Source organism: Drosophila melanogaster, chromosome 3L (genome assembly GCF_000001215.4).
Source record: "Drosophila melanogaster chromosome 3L".
NCBI lineage: Eukaryota > Metazoa > Arthropoda > Insecta > Diptera > Drosophilidae > Drosophila > Drosophila melanogaster.
The window spans coordinates 2,421,308-2,436,455 of NT_037436.4; the positions used below are offsets into that span (position 1 = coordinate 2,421,308).

General features: G+C 42.4%; 1 protein-coding gene across 18 annotated transcripts in view; it reads left to right on the plus strand.

Moving 5' to 3' along the window:
* The window catches only part of Svil (Supervillin), a 121,572-nt gene that overhangs the window by 43,653 nt on the left and 62,771 nt on the right, over positions 1-15,148 (plus strand). For 13 of the 18 annotated variants that reach the window (NM_001274398.2, NM_001299988.1, NM_001299990.1 and 10 more), the window contains one exon: positions 13,319-14,921. In NM_001274398.2, coding sequence (NP_001261327.1) covers positions 14,230-14,921 — 692 coding nt within the window. In that variant the 5' untranslated portion in view covers positions 13,319-14,229. Of the gene's footprint in view, positions 1-7,602; positions 8,123-13,318; positions 14,922-15,148 lie in introns of those variants that run through there. The other 5 variants (NM_001299986.1, NM_001202102.2, NM_001202103.2 and 2 more) reach the window with 2 other exon arrangements.

A 15,148-nucleotide genomic window follows, 5' to 3' on the forward strand; every position in this document is an offset into this window, starting at 1 on the left:
AATACACTTCTTTTAACTTTGTCGCAATATGTTGCAACTAATTACATATAAACTTTTTATAGACACATTTTCTCCCTGTGTTGTCCTTCGACCTTTTGTTGTTTAGACGCTGTCTGTCAATAATATACAAAGCAGAGCTCAAGCCCTAACATCTATTAAGTAAACAAACAACACAAATGTGGGGGCAGATAAATGTGCCATAAGCACTTGGGGCCCATCGAGGACTCGTATTGACGGGAAAGGACATCGGGGCACGACAGGATCGCCTGTCAGGTGACAGAGCTCAGCGAATTTCGGTGACAGCCATTTTTGGCCAACATTTTTGGGTGCACTCATCCATGATTCGTGCACCAGCAGTCGACGACAATAATTCTTTGTCAATGTGGCATCGAAAGATACGGCTGGCAAAGATACTTTTCAGCTTGGTTTGCTCTCTGTGGCCTCATCTTTTGTCCCAGAGTGTGAGGGATACAATTTTTGACAGCTCCCCCGCCTCGTCCTTGTTGGTAAAACGGAAAAGGGAAATGCGGCTGGGCTCCAAGGGTTGGTAATGAACTTTTCTTTGACAGCCGAATGAATGAGGTTCGAGTAAACGGAATGGGATTACAAATTGATGGAAGTTGAAGCTGAGTGACAGGTGGTGAGTGGGTGAGGCCTCAAATAGGTGTAATATGACGTGATAATGGTTCTTGAAAGCAAATGCTATAACCGCATTTGGATTACCCAACTCTCGTTGCTAAAAGCGCAATAAACTTGAACCCAAAGAATACTATTATTTTGCCTTTAAAGCTTTTCGGCTCTCGGGCACTTAGCCATAATTGAATTCCATACTTGCACTTCCTGCCGCCTGCATATTTTCACTGCCCTACCGAAATTATTTGGCACACTAAGTCCCTGGTCCACCCACTTCCTCCGAAGGTCCCCCCATTCCCAAACAGCGCCCCCAGTAAGTGCATTGCAAGCATAACTTTCAAATTGCATTTCCCAGCTCATCCCAACCCTCCGTCGCGACTTTGGCACAGTTGGCAAACTTTCAATTCGATATGCGACATTGGACATCAAAAGCCCACTCAGGCAGCTGATGATGAAGTTAATGATGGCTATAAGGGTTGATTAAACAACGTACCTTATAGCCAAGTTCGGTTATTATTAACATTAATAACAAAAGCTTCTAATTCGGTCCACTTAAATGAAGAAATCCTTAGTAGCAGAAGATAGTTACATTTTCCCATTTTGTTTCGGCCTGTTTACCTACATTTTAACCCCATTTTTAAAGAGTTTTTCAAAGATTAAACTTAATAGCAGTGTAGGCTACGATAACATCAATAATCGTTACCTTTCTCTCTTTCTTCTTGGATGCTAATAAAAAGACTCAATCAAATTATTCATATTTCCTATATCTCAACGGGGCGGATATCTTTTCGCTGTCTATTCGGATTTGATTATTATGTCACGCCTTGTTAATTAGGTTTTGAACAATCTCTTTCGCTGCTCGGCAGCCACATCTTCATTTCGGCTTGCATTCAAACTTCCACTCACAATTATTCAAGCATAATGAAACGAAGTTGCATTTTTAAATTTGCATATTTGTCTGCTTGCCCCTCGGTTTTGTTTTTGTTTTTACTTTTATTTTGTTTTACCATTTACGAGCGTCTTCATTGCATAACTGCTTTGATTTGGGATTTGTGTTTTTAACGCTTCGTAATTGGAACAATTTGCATATAAATTTAAGTTTATTGATCAATCAATTATGTGTGTGTCCGTTTATGGAAAAGTGTTCATTTCGCACCGTTTCCAATCGAGTATTTTGAATGGCTCGATAGGCGCCTTAAATTTATGCACGGTCGTGGGAAAATGTTGGTGGAAATGGAACTGGTTCACTCACAGAAACGCTATTAACTTGGCCCAGGGGAAGGCGACCCTTCACGATGGCATCATCAGCGGTTGGCTTAGTCACAAGTCAATTATCGGTTTATTTAGCAGCAGCCTAATTCAATTTGCAAACAATCAAATTTGATTTTCGCATTTCCGTGAACATTTTCCCAGGCCCAGCCGCCAATTGCAGCAGATTTGCTTGCATTCATGAATCATTTTCCGAACGCTTTGCTATCTGCTCGTGATTTGCGCTCAATTTGCAATTCATTCATTTCATTTTTTTGTTTTTAGCTGATTAGCAACATTGTTTTAGGCAGTAACTTATAAATAAAACACGGAGATCAGAAGTTTCAAGCAGTTTGTTGAGCATTTTGATTTCACTAAAATGAATATGAATGATTTAAAGTCACTTTAATATTAACTTGATATTTTAACATAATAATACGATGGCAAGGGGACTCCTGTGCCTAAGTGCAATGCATCGCCTAGTCATCACAAAGTGCACTTTTCTCACTTTTCGTCACCTTCAAGGGCCACGTAATTTGCAACGTGCATTGACGCTGAAATTTCAATTGAAAGCAACAAAAGACGGCTCGCAGAGGGGGAAAAAACGGCCAGAAAAGCGAAAAATAAGAATGAAAATATAGCAAAAATGGTGATGGTAGTATAAACAAAATATAAAAAATAAACGTGTAAGGCAAACTTGACCCTAATACTCGGGAACGTTGCAAAAAATAAATATTGTGAGCCAAAAACAAAGCGCCTTGTTAGATAAGAGTTTTAGTGTTTTCCGCTAAGGTAGGCACACCAATTTCATGGATAAATAAACCGAACCAATAATGACATCACTTTATCGGACTTTGCATGTCAAGTGCTGGATGTAGGAAAGATTCTTTTATGGCGAAATTGAACAACGCAATCTCTCCTTGAAACAAACAACTAAACTAAATAATTATTAAAGCGCCCAAATCTTTGCCTTTAATGGCCAGCGGCCTTTTGTATGTTAATTTCCTGCATTCTGCATGATTTATTATTTATTCAACACTTTGGCTTATGCAAAATCCATTTACAACCGCCCACATAAATAGTTTAATCCCTAAACTTGCAAAAATAAAAAATCCAAATGAAAAAGTACCACAATTTATTTCCGGCGCCCACAGCAAAAACTGTTTACTCGCTTAACGATGTCGCTGTTCGAAAAAGGCTAGGGGAAAAAGTTGTGGTTCTTTTTGTCGGGTGTTCACTGTCGGCGGTTAGATGTCAGCAATGTTCGTCAGTCCGTCAACGGATAACCACATGGCACCCACGTCATCATCAGCATCATCAGTGGCCGAGAGTTATCAGTCCAGGGATTGCTTATCTGCAAATAGAAATGTACTCAAGGAGAATTCACCGGGGGAGGCAACGCTCCGGTTGATGTGAGTTCATTAGCAGGTTCTCTGAAATTGCAATCTATCTAACTTGAATACTTGGAAATAATAAGCCGTACTTTGAGCTATTTTACATACTAACTTCATTTCATTAAGTTTCTATTCTAATGAACGTAGTTATTGGTAATAAAAACTACCAAGGCAGCGCAAATCAACACTTAGCTGCAATTTGCTGAAATTTTCCCCACTGATTTGCCTGGATATCCTGTTTGGCTGTTCCAGAAAGCTTCTGCTCTTGCCATGCGCCGCAAATTAAATATAATTTAATTGTGATTAAATGGCACTGCGCAATTATGCTATAACATTGTTGATCAAGTTATTTCTTCAGCAATGCCAGCTAGTTGCTTCCTCTGCCTCGGGTTTTCTTGTTTTTCCCCTGTTTTTTTTTTTCGTTTTCTGCCCGGCTAATTTACTTTGCGAGCTGCCTGTCATGGCAACTGCATTTGGTGTCTCTGGCTTGTCGCTTTGTGTCTGTTTAAGTGCACTCTTCTCCATCGCCGTCGCCATGCATCACATGCACATTGTATAAACTACAAACTTAAACTAAAACTCATTGCTCATTCTGGCGCTGCTTTAATTGTCTTGGCTAATTGCGCCAAAGTGCGAACAAGGCGGGCATTTGCAACGACAGCTTGGATTGGATGGGCCCGTTCAATCTGAATGATGGCACCAAGTTAGTTGCCCGACGGCCAACGCGTTCCATTCGATGGCTTGATTACTTGCCCCGCGGCCATCTCCCATGCTGCACTGCATCCCAGCCTTGACGGCGTGAAAACCGCTATCAAAATGGCCCACCTGCGACCTTGTGCTCGCCCACTTTCCATTTGATGCCATTCCGCCCACTCGACTCGAAAAAAAAACAGGCTCCTGGTGGGATTCACTGGGATCTGGTTGAACATGGAAAGAAAAACTAGAGTTTTTCGAAAGAAATATTTAACTATAAAATGGAGTTCCAAGTGGAATATCTACTCTGTATGTATGCGGTATCCTTAAATATCTAGTTTTAAAGTATATATTTAAGTACATTCTTTAAGATATCTATATGTTGATTTGCACGTGCATCCTGTCGTTGGTTTCATCTTGACGCCTTTTAAACCGGTTAAATGGGCGTGGCTGGTATTGACATGGTTTTCCTGGCAGCCGCCTACCTCGTCTCGTCTGTGAGTAAAAGTAGGTTGCTGCGGTCAGGTGGCATCAGGTGTGCTTGCAACTAATCCACTTTCATTGCTAAATAATGCGTTCTGTGGCTGCGCCACTAAATGTTATTCACATTCTAGCCCCCTACTTTTACACTTCCCAGTGGCTGTCAAACTGCGAGTGGCAAAGTGGTGAAGTGGAAAGGGCGCAGCCAGTGATGGATGAAAAGGTCGATAAACCAAAAAGCAAACACTTTTATGGTTTGTTTGGTCTCGTCTTTACTTGGCTTGCGTCCCGACTTCTTGGTGTTTATGTCAGTCGGGGGGATATGTGTAGGAGGATATTGGTAGGCAAAAGGTCATAACGAAAGAAAGCTAAATTTAATAACTTTATTAAATGGCAAGTTATTGGAATATTTCTTCGGCATTTGGATATGTATTTTTTCCCAGTACATTGGGTTTGTCAGTTGACATCACTTGAGTTATAGAACGAACCTCGTCGTGTGATGCATTATTCAATTGCGCGAGTGCGTTTCGCAGGCGCATCAATCATACGACACGTATGCTGCATATTAATAAAGCCCAATTATTGGCATAAATCATGCGTCATGGGATGCGAAAAATCTCGACTGTCGCTCGCTCACATCACTTACACACTCACACACTGAACTCGCTGGCGGGTGGAGTAATCTCGGAATTAATAATTAATTAATTAACTGGCCGCGTGCATGTACATTTCCCACTCTAATGGACCGCTTTTCTCTCCCACCTCCCCACCTGCCTCCCTCGCTTCCTGCGCTCGTGTTTACATCATAAATGTTCAACAACAGTGCGAGATAGCAAGACAACAAAAGCGAGCACGGGCAAAAGGAAAACAACTTGCCGCTTTTGGCCATGACTCGGGTAAAGCGAGTTCAATTCATACAGTTATGGTTTAATACATAATACTATAAATGATATATATATACACAATTAAATAATACTTAATTTATTTGAATACGCTAGTTTTTGGAGACTTTTTTTAGCTCATTACTAATATCATTTATAGAAATGCTTAAGTACTATTATTTTCACCTCCGCTGTAGAAATTGTGCAAATACAATTCGTAGCGGGTGTAATAAATATGTAAAAAATAGCTAGGAGTGCAAACTCATTACGGAAATGAACGCGCAAGAATATTGCTAGTGGGCAGACAAACGAGCCAGCGCAATCAGTGATCTAAACACACACGGCTAGAAATGGCTGCTTTTCAGACATAATGATTTCGCTGAATAAATCAAGATGCAACCGATGCTGGGTGGCGCTTACTGGTTTCAATTTGTCAGCAGCTTAAGTGGCAGGAAGTTTTCACAGCTTTCCACCGCTCTTTTGTCATATTAAACACACATAAATTGACACCCACAGCGGAAGTTTTTGTTTTGCTCTCTCGCCATAGAGGCAAACTCAATTTGTTGACGGGGCTCCGATGCGATATCGCCGTGGAATAGACGAGTGTGTATCAGGTCACGTCACTCTGCGTTGACCCCAGAGCCACGTGCCTGAACTGCCAGATTGCGCATACGCCTAGTTTCGCCTTGGTTCGCCATCGAAATTGATATAATAATTGTGGAAATCCAATCCTACGCTTCGAAGAAAAGAGAGCGAGAGCGAGAGAGCAGAGGAGAGAGAGAGCGAAGTTGTCCTCGCTTACATGCAAATATCGGGGTATAAGGGAGGTCAAAGTTCAAGCACAAAACCGCTTGACATTTGCCATAAGACACACACACACACACAAACGACCAACGGCCCCTAAAAATAACAAAAAAAAAAAAAAAAAAACAATCCGTGTCACACAGGTTGAAAAGCGAGCTTGCCAAAAGTAAAAGTTTTCTATGCTACTCAGGCACTTAGCGAAAATGTGCACTACATATTGGAATATCGTTTTAATCTAATGCATTCAATGTGAAATGTTTTATTCCCTATGCACACGGTAAAAACTAAACTTTTCGGTGGCTTTTTAGTGGTAATGGGGACTGTGCTGTTTTCGGAATATTAAGTATACGACAGGTTAGCCGCAAACAGGTTGCCACAATTCCAGTTGCCAGCTGAACCAACGCATCCTCCAAGCTGGGCTACACCAATTATGGCACGCACTCATTAGTGTCCGCTCTTGCATCCCGCTTACCCCGCCGCCCCCTTCCCAGCCACGCCCCTCCCCCCTTGACGCCCCAAGTTGCGTTTACCGTTGGCCAACCTCATAAACCAGATAATGCCTCAGCCGCAATTCTGTTTCTGTTGCTGGCTTTGGCTCTCCTGCCGTTTAATGAGCTTTGTTTCTAGTTGCTGCTATTTTAGCCATCATGTGGAGCACACGATGCCCGCGTCCCCCCATCCGATCCCTTCCTGCCACGGTCTCTGGCCAAGTCTCCAGGTCTTCCCGATGCTTGAATTGGATTGCTGGTGTGGCATGGTGACAAGCACCGCCATCTGCAGTTGGTCCCGTTGCAATTCTGCAAAGTGGCACAGTGTCACGTGGATGGCCACCGTTTTAGCATCTGCTATCGGAGAAGCAACTACAATATTATTTATTTTCCATTCCATTTTAATATTTATTTGCATTTATGCTTAAGTTTTCTTTTACCAGCAAATAAAATAACATTTATTACACTATATTACCTTCGTTAGGTAGAGAATGCACAAATTTGTAACCGTTATATGCTTGTGTTTAAATAATTAAATTGATCCCAAAATTGATAGCATTGCACCGTGCATCATGTTTCCAACTCACCCATCAACAGATCGATGCCTTTGCATTCTTTCAACACTTGCATCTTGGCCTCTGAGTTTTCACAGCATTTCCCCCCCGCCAATCTCCACTTTCATGCCATCTCCGGCATTTTGGTTTTTCACGCCTTGTGGCAGTTACCGTTGCAGCACGTTTTTCGTTTTGTTTTGGCTATTTTGTTTTGATTTCGCTGCTTCTACACGGAGCTCTCAAACACAGCGGCAGTCTGCGCACACACAGATACAAATACTCGGGGCACACAGATACTCACAAACACTTGCTCGCGTTTTGTTTTAATTCTTTTGCTTCGCCGAGTAAGAGATAAAGAACGAAAACGCAGCGCACACACACAGGCAGCCCCGAGTTCTAGATACTTTTGTCTAGCGTTCGCCGCTCAGTCGCAAAATCGTTTAGCGCCGAGACGGACGGCCAAGCCGTTGGGAAATTATTCGAAACAAAATAAAAAAATACGGGAAAATCGCTGAAACACCAGCGAAGCGAAGACGACACGTCGAGTGTCTCTTGTTGTAACGTTGACGCGAGTGAAAAGCGCTTTTCTATTTTCGCCTCAAGTGCAGCCTCCTCGTTGCGGCAAAACCCAAAAACAAAAAAAAAAAAGAAGAAAAAAATAGAAAAAAATCCCCATCAACGTTTCGCTTTTACACAAAATAAACACTTGACGCGTATGTCTTACTTTCTAAAATAAAATAAGAAAATCCGCAAGAAGATCTGAGAAAAGAAGCTAGACGACCGCGTTTTGGGGCGGGCCAATTTTAGCCAGGTTGACAAAATGCTGGCCCTCAAGGAGTGCCTCATACGGGAGGGTGTTCTCAATCTGGACAGCCCCGAGAAGTACCGACCGTACCATCTAAACGGCAGCAAAAGCAGCGGCGCCATGGATTTTCCCCGATATCGCAGTTAGTATCCAAACATTCCGGACAGCATTACGCAGTTGATAGCGGGTATCTGTCAGATACGGCCGCACTTTTATGAGATAGATGGTTGGCAGTTTGTAAATATAGCAAAAAAAAAAAAAATACCTTCTATTCCATGATCCAATATGTCTCTTAAAATAAGGTCTATTTATAGGTCGCACAATCATTCTCTAATCTGAAAGATCGGATCTGTAAGATACACAGTGCGCTGGCCAGATATATTTGCAGTTGTGAATGATCAAATAAACTAAATAGACTCGTTTCGCAGTGATTTTCTGCCGTCTGAATCAATCTAACTTTAACTATATTATATATTATCAATTACTCATGGGTTCTAATGATTGCTCATTAGTTTTACTATTTTATAGCAATTTTTTTTATCAATGTGTTATGGCAACTTTTAGACTGTGCCCCGAAAGAATCAGTTTTCATTCCAATTGGTTATTTTTAAACGCTGGCGTCGCACAGCCGAACAGTTGTCCATCTATCGTTATTATTTCCTATATAAATGCGCCTGTTTTTCTTACTGGATTATTGTTTAATAACTGTTAACGATTTGTGTTGCCATTGTTCACCTGCTGGAGTATTGTTTTACCTTACATTTTTTCTTCTTTGTCAAAGTTGTCGATAAAGCGAGACCCAGAAAGATTTTGTCATTTGTCTATGGTGTGTGCGGTGTTCCTTTGTTTTACGTTCGATTGTTGGTTTTTGTAGACGACCCGGCCAGCTTTTATTTCATTTCGATTGTCTGTGCATATTTCTCTCTCTAAGTCTTGATGTATGGCCATTTTATTTGATTGTAAAGGGCTTAAGTGCTGAGAAGACGAGGGCTCCAGTTCGATTCCCCAACCTGCTTATAAAGTTGTTCCAATCAGAGGTCATTTGTGTATAACGACCTGTTATCCAATCTTGGGCACAGAACGAGCGAGAAAGATACTTTGGCCAAGCGGATTAGTGCCGATGGCTATCAATGGAGTAATTTACTTAGGAGGAATTAATTTGTTATTTATGTAATCTACCTTAAATGATTGAAACTGGTCCTATGATGCGAGATTTATTGCAATGCTATAAATGGTTAGAAATGACATATGTAGCCCGGATTGGTTAAAGCTTTAAAATATCTTTGGTCAATAAATATATTGCCATCATAAGAAGTTAAGTGTGTACTATAAATGATCTATAAATAAGCTTTCGATAAACGCTACTTATCAATTCATTCGGAGGATGATGCATACTAAACCAACATTAGGCATGACTTGGTCATAGCTTATCGGGGGAAACAGCAGTTTTCCTCGAGTGTAAATTTCACCAGCTTACGAAAACTGAGTACTTATGGTTTCGATTACCAAGTTGAAGAAATGTGTTGACTCAAGCATTATTGACGGTCACTCGCCCAGGGTTATTCATTAAATGATATACAATGAGGAATACCCTGGCTTAATATCCACTTCCATCGACTGCAACCCACGCTCAAGAACTTTTCTTAACCCAATTTCCTGCGATGCTGAAACCCACATGTCTCAGGCGTTCTTTTAACTGCTTTTGATTGCCAAACATGAAATTACACAATTTGATGATGCACTCGTCAAAAGTTTCCCAAGATTCTCCCAAGAAGGGAAGCCCATTCAAAACCCGGACCACTTTATGACCGATGTTGTCGATAAGGGGGTTTCTGGCTGTTGATAATTAAATGTGTGCTTGTTGCATAAAAAAGTGAGCCACAACGGGTGGCGGGGCAGGAGTGGGAGTCCATTTGGTCGTGGGCAGCATGCCCTTGCATTTAAAAATAATCCCAAACGACGTTGCAACATTTCGCTGCCTGCCTCTTCTCTTTTTCTGTGGCAAACAGCAAACTGTAAACAACGAGACGGCAGCCACTTCTGTAAAATGCAGTTTTTTTCCTCAATATTGATTCAACTTCTGACTTTTTTTTGTCCCTCGTCGTTTTTTCCCTCGCGTTGCAGCCACACACGTATTTATAGGCATTGGATGGCTTTTCTGAGTACATTTGCAAAAATAAAACGGGGGTATGCTTTAAAATGATGTGCCATAAACTTGAAGTAAATGCGTTTAATTGAAATGCAGAATCAAATATCAGAATGAAAATACCAGTATAATTATAAAATTTCTGACTAAATTTTTAATTTATAGGCTTTGATTGACCTGTGCTGTTTTCGAGCCTAATTTCTAGCAGTGCAGCTTTTTTTCTGGTCTGCCTCCGACTGGGATTGCCTTGACAATATGATATTTTTGCAGCAAGTTTAAGCCGTGCCCCTGTCCCTGCCCCCTTATTAATTATGCAACCTGGGACTGCGGCACAAGACGCAAGAAGACAAGAGCCAATCGATCAATCAGTTAGTTGGCTGAGCTGGCTGCCACACACAGAAGCGTTTGGTAATTCAACGCAACGAAGCCGCAAAAATGTTGACAGCACTTTGTTATTGCATCTGTTTTTTTTTTTTGTTTTTTTTTTTTGTTTTTAGTGTTGCATGTGTAATTGTTATTGTGCCTGGAAGCGTTTTGGTTACTCGAACCGAACTACCAGCTGTTTTTTTTACTGCCCATAATAATTAGTCAAAGTTTCTTAGTTGGGCCGTAAGAAATGTATTGGCCAAAAGCTGTTTGCAAATCGCTTTTCTCGTATAGCCCATAAGGCAACGTGCCAACGGCTTGGTTTATTTATTTTTCTGGTTTCGATTTGGATTTTGGCATGCAACCCATTCATATATGTTGGAGAATCCCACGCTGGCAACTTGCCTCGCAGGATTTTCATTTGCAATTTGTTTATGGCCAGATTTAGCCATTGCGTAAATGCATATTCGGGAAATAAAATATTTTGGCGAAAACGAAATGTTTTTATACCACGTTTCTGATCCGCTTATTCAAAAGCGCAGCCCCATAGAGCTGCGTGCATTCAACTCTCGGCCATTGTCGTCCAGAATGCCATTTTCGGACTTGGTGTTTTTAAACATTTCACATCTTTGTGTCGTGTTGGCAAAACAAAAACCACAGCGCTAATATTTGCTTTCAATTATTTCTGTTTTTTCCCGGAAAGGAAATTGGCTAGCGATAAGCACGAGAGGTGCGCAAGTCTTGTGTTTATCTTTGCGTTCAATATTCATTCTTTTATATATGTACATTCTCCGTTTTACAGCCGGGTAAAATATTCTTTAATTTACCATAAACTCTATATTTATTTATGTCAAATATCCACTAAACATCCGCCTTACATTGTAACCAATACTTTCGATTTACCGAACTACATATGCAGTTTTCTTCACCCCATGGCATTTGCGATTCTCGGAAAATTGCTTAACACGTGCACAGCTCCCACCAGATTTGTCGTCTTTATACGGCTGGCTCTACAATTGCCAATTATAATGTATTCATGCACTTGACTTGGCACAGAAAAGTTATGCAGGTGATAAAAAAATAGACTCGACTAGGAATCCCGTGCGATTTTGCTGAATTTAATTCAGACAGAAATTAAACGAAAGAATAAAACGAAAGAAAAAAAATTACAATTAATCAAGAGAACCCAAAAAGAATGGCGCTTGGCAACATGTTTTTTCTTTTTACTTTTTTAATTGAGCGTGGGATGTGACACGAAAGCAGCGGCAGCATAGGGGTTAAACAAGCCCTTTAATTTCTGATTGGAATTACAGGGGGGGTTTATTGTTTTCATAAAGTTAACGCTCTGACATAATCTCGCCCACACTCGTCTGCTTTTTCTCCGCAAATTGAATTACAAATATTTGTGTTTGTACTTTTTTGTAGCATAAAATACTTTGTTAATATCGTTTGTTAATTAAAATGGTTTCAATTTACTTGAAATGAATATTTACAAACAATGCGAAACATATAATTTTTTATAAGTTTGTGATTATTGTTGACTTAATTGCAGGCCATGTTTTTTTTTTCATCGCAAACCGGCTTCTTTTGTGTATTTCTATTTTTTTTTTTTCGATCGACAAATTGACTTTTGCTTTGTGACTGTTTGCTCCTCTCATCGTCTGATAAGATATGCGATCTTACTACTATACTACTATTTGCCCACTTGAGATGTGCTAACTGTTTCAATATTTGAATTTCACTGGGCATTCGTAATTGCTGGCCAAATATATCCCACAGATCAGTATCCACTCTCTCTTGTTTGCCTGCTAATTGTATTTGTATAATTTTTCCTCATTTTCAACTGCCTGTCATAATAAATTAGGCACAAAAAATTCGCTGAGCTCTTGCATTTGCTCAGCATTTGGCCAAAAAGGCCGGTATTTTATTTGAGCACATTCGTGAAATTCCATTTGGGCACTTGGCATTTGAAATGTGCGCAGCAGCTGTCAGATACATAAGTGGTTTATATAATATAACAACTTGCATTACTTTCTGTAACAAAATAACCGAATTTTTCGTTTGAGTTCCCGCTCTCCACACTTATGAGATTAATTAGGCCCTCGTGCGCTTCCCTGTTCTACCAATTTTTACCCAAACACACACACAGAGCATAACTAATCGCTCATACCTTGGCAGTTGTCAAATGAGATTTGCATTTACATGCACACAGTCACTGCCAAAAGTACGCGGCCAGCAAAAACTGCACTCATTGCCAGAGCAGAGCAGATGCTTGGCTATAAAAAGCAGGCAACCCTCACCTCACCTTGACACGGTTGTAGGTGTTTAGTGGGTGGGGATGGGCATGGGGCGTGCCAAGATGAGGGGGCGTTCTGGGTTGGCTGTAGAGCATGCAATATATTAATCCGAGTGCTCAGGTGCAATTTAATTGCTGCCAAGATTTGCTTTTTTTACGCGCCAAGTGCGGTGCGGGAAAAGTGAATTAGAAAAGCAAACACACGGGGCGGCAAACGAAGGGGGGAATTTTGCACTCGAAAAAATAAAATATGAAAATAAGTAATATACATTAATTTAAATTTAATAAGAATGTAATGAAAGTGTATTTTAAAGGTATGCATCGGCATATTTTGAATCTAAAATGAATTTAATCATTGCATACTTTTCACAACTGTTTCTTAAATTTCTGGTTGCCAAGTGTAATAATCCCCAGTGGGGGGACATCTTGCTGTATTAAGCGGAAATGCCATTGGGGGAATTGAGTTAACATTACTTTTCATTTGGCCCACTCTGACTCACTGTTTTTTTATTCTCCCCTTTCATTCGCAGAAACCATTGCGGCCTCAAGTGACTTATCCACAGCACCTGCCACTGCCAAGACCAGCTGCCAGCCACCTGAGCCACTGAAACAGAAGCCACCGCAGCAGCAGACCACCAAGGACTCGGAGGATTCCAGTTCACAGAAGAGTGCTCCAGTCCAGTCGTATCGTGGTCAGCATCCGCACTTCCACCATCACACCACGCCCGCTTACTACACGGATCTTCAGCTGAGAATTCACACGCCGAACGCATCGGATGTGGGCGCCTTGAACGAGAACTATCGAAGTGTATACAGTACTCCGAGCACCCAGCTGGTGGAACAGCGATCGTTTCCAAAGAGCTCCACGGCCACGAAGGATCCACCGCTGCCCATAAGCAATCCGGCTAGGGGAACATTTTTTCGTGGCGACTCTGCGTCCAGCGACAGTCACTCAAGACTCCGTCGGAGCCAGCAGAGAACCGGCAGCGAGGGACGCTTCTTCAGATACTCTCAGGGATCTGTGAGCCCTACCAAAGGTGAACCTCCAATCGGCCACGAAGGTGGTGAGCAGCCACCCGTTGTCGCCAGTCACTCCCCCATCACATCCACCAGCACCACCACCATCAGTAGTTGTAACCCCGTAGAGCAGGCTAGTCCACCACCAACAAACGTAGTAAATCCCAGCGGATCCGGTCGCAACAGCCGGCACAAGCAGCGTTTCCACAGTCGATCCCGTCGAGCGGTGCGCGTGCGCAGTGAATCGCGTCCGATTAGCGCCCTCTATGACATAATATGCAAGGAGAAGAACCTGGAAAACAGCAGCAGCAGCAGCAGCAGCAGCAACGAGCAGGAGAAGAAAAAGGATCAGGAGCAGCCTAAGACCACAACCGACAAGCTGGCGACCTTTTGGCCCCTGCACCATCACTACCTCAATCCCCCGATGAGCAGCGGCAACTCGGGCGGCAGCAGTGGCAATCCCAAGCAGCAGCAGCAGCAGCAGCAGCAACAACAGCTAGAGCAGCTGGGACACCAGACACATCTTGTGCTAGGAGCATCAAAGGAGTTGCCCGCGGTCAGCAGCAGCAGCGATGAAGAGGGATCCCTGCGGACTCTCCACTCCAGTCGCAAGGTGACCAATCTGAATGCCAAGTCCACCTCTCTGCCACCCGAGGAAGGACTCTCGGGTGATGTCTCCCTGGAGTCGTCCTCCAACCGACTGAATCTGCGATTGGCCAGGAGCCTGGAGCCCTCAGTCCGCAATATCACTGCATCCGCCTCCAAGGAAGTACAGAGCTATGATGCTGGGGAGCCTGTGAATACCAATCGATTGTTTGTGGAACCGCCCAAGATACCACTGTCTGCCATCCGAAACTCTCTTGACGATCACGACCTGGATATTGAGGAGTGCGACAGCACCACCCAGTTCGATCAGGGGGATATCTACGATACCCTGGAACGCTGGAGCCATGGTGTCAGCTTGGGGGCACATCTATTGAACTGCGCGAATGGCCACGATCAATCTGATCCCGAGGACGACCATCAAACCGATCATCATCAGCATGCACATCAATCATTGCCAGTAGAACCCAAGTCTCATCATCATCAGCACCACCAGGCCACCAATGCGCGCAGGTAAGCCGGAGGTATCCCATCCCCGCATGGAATCCACCTCCCCAAAAACATCACAAGTACCTAAATGTATCTCTATCTGTTGCGGTGGCAATAACGCGCATAATTAGCTTCCTTTTCGCCAGTCGTTAGCCGAGGAAAGGTTGTCCTGATTACAGGCAGGTGTTATTGGGTATTGAACGCCCCACCCCATGTTTAGTTATTCCTAGCCGGTTAATTACGCATCGATG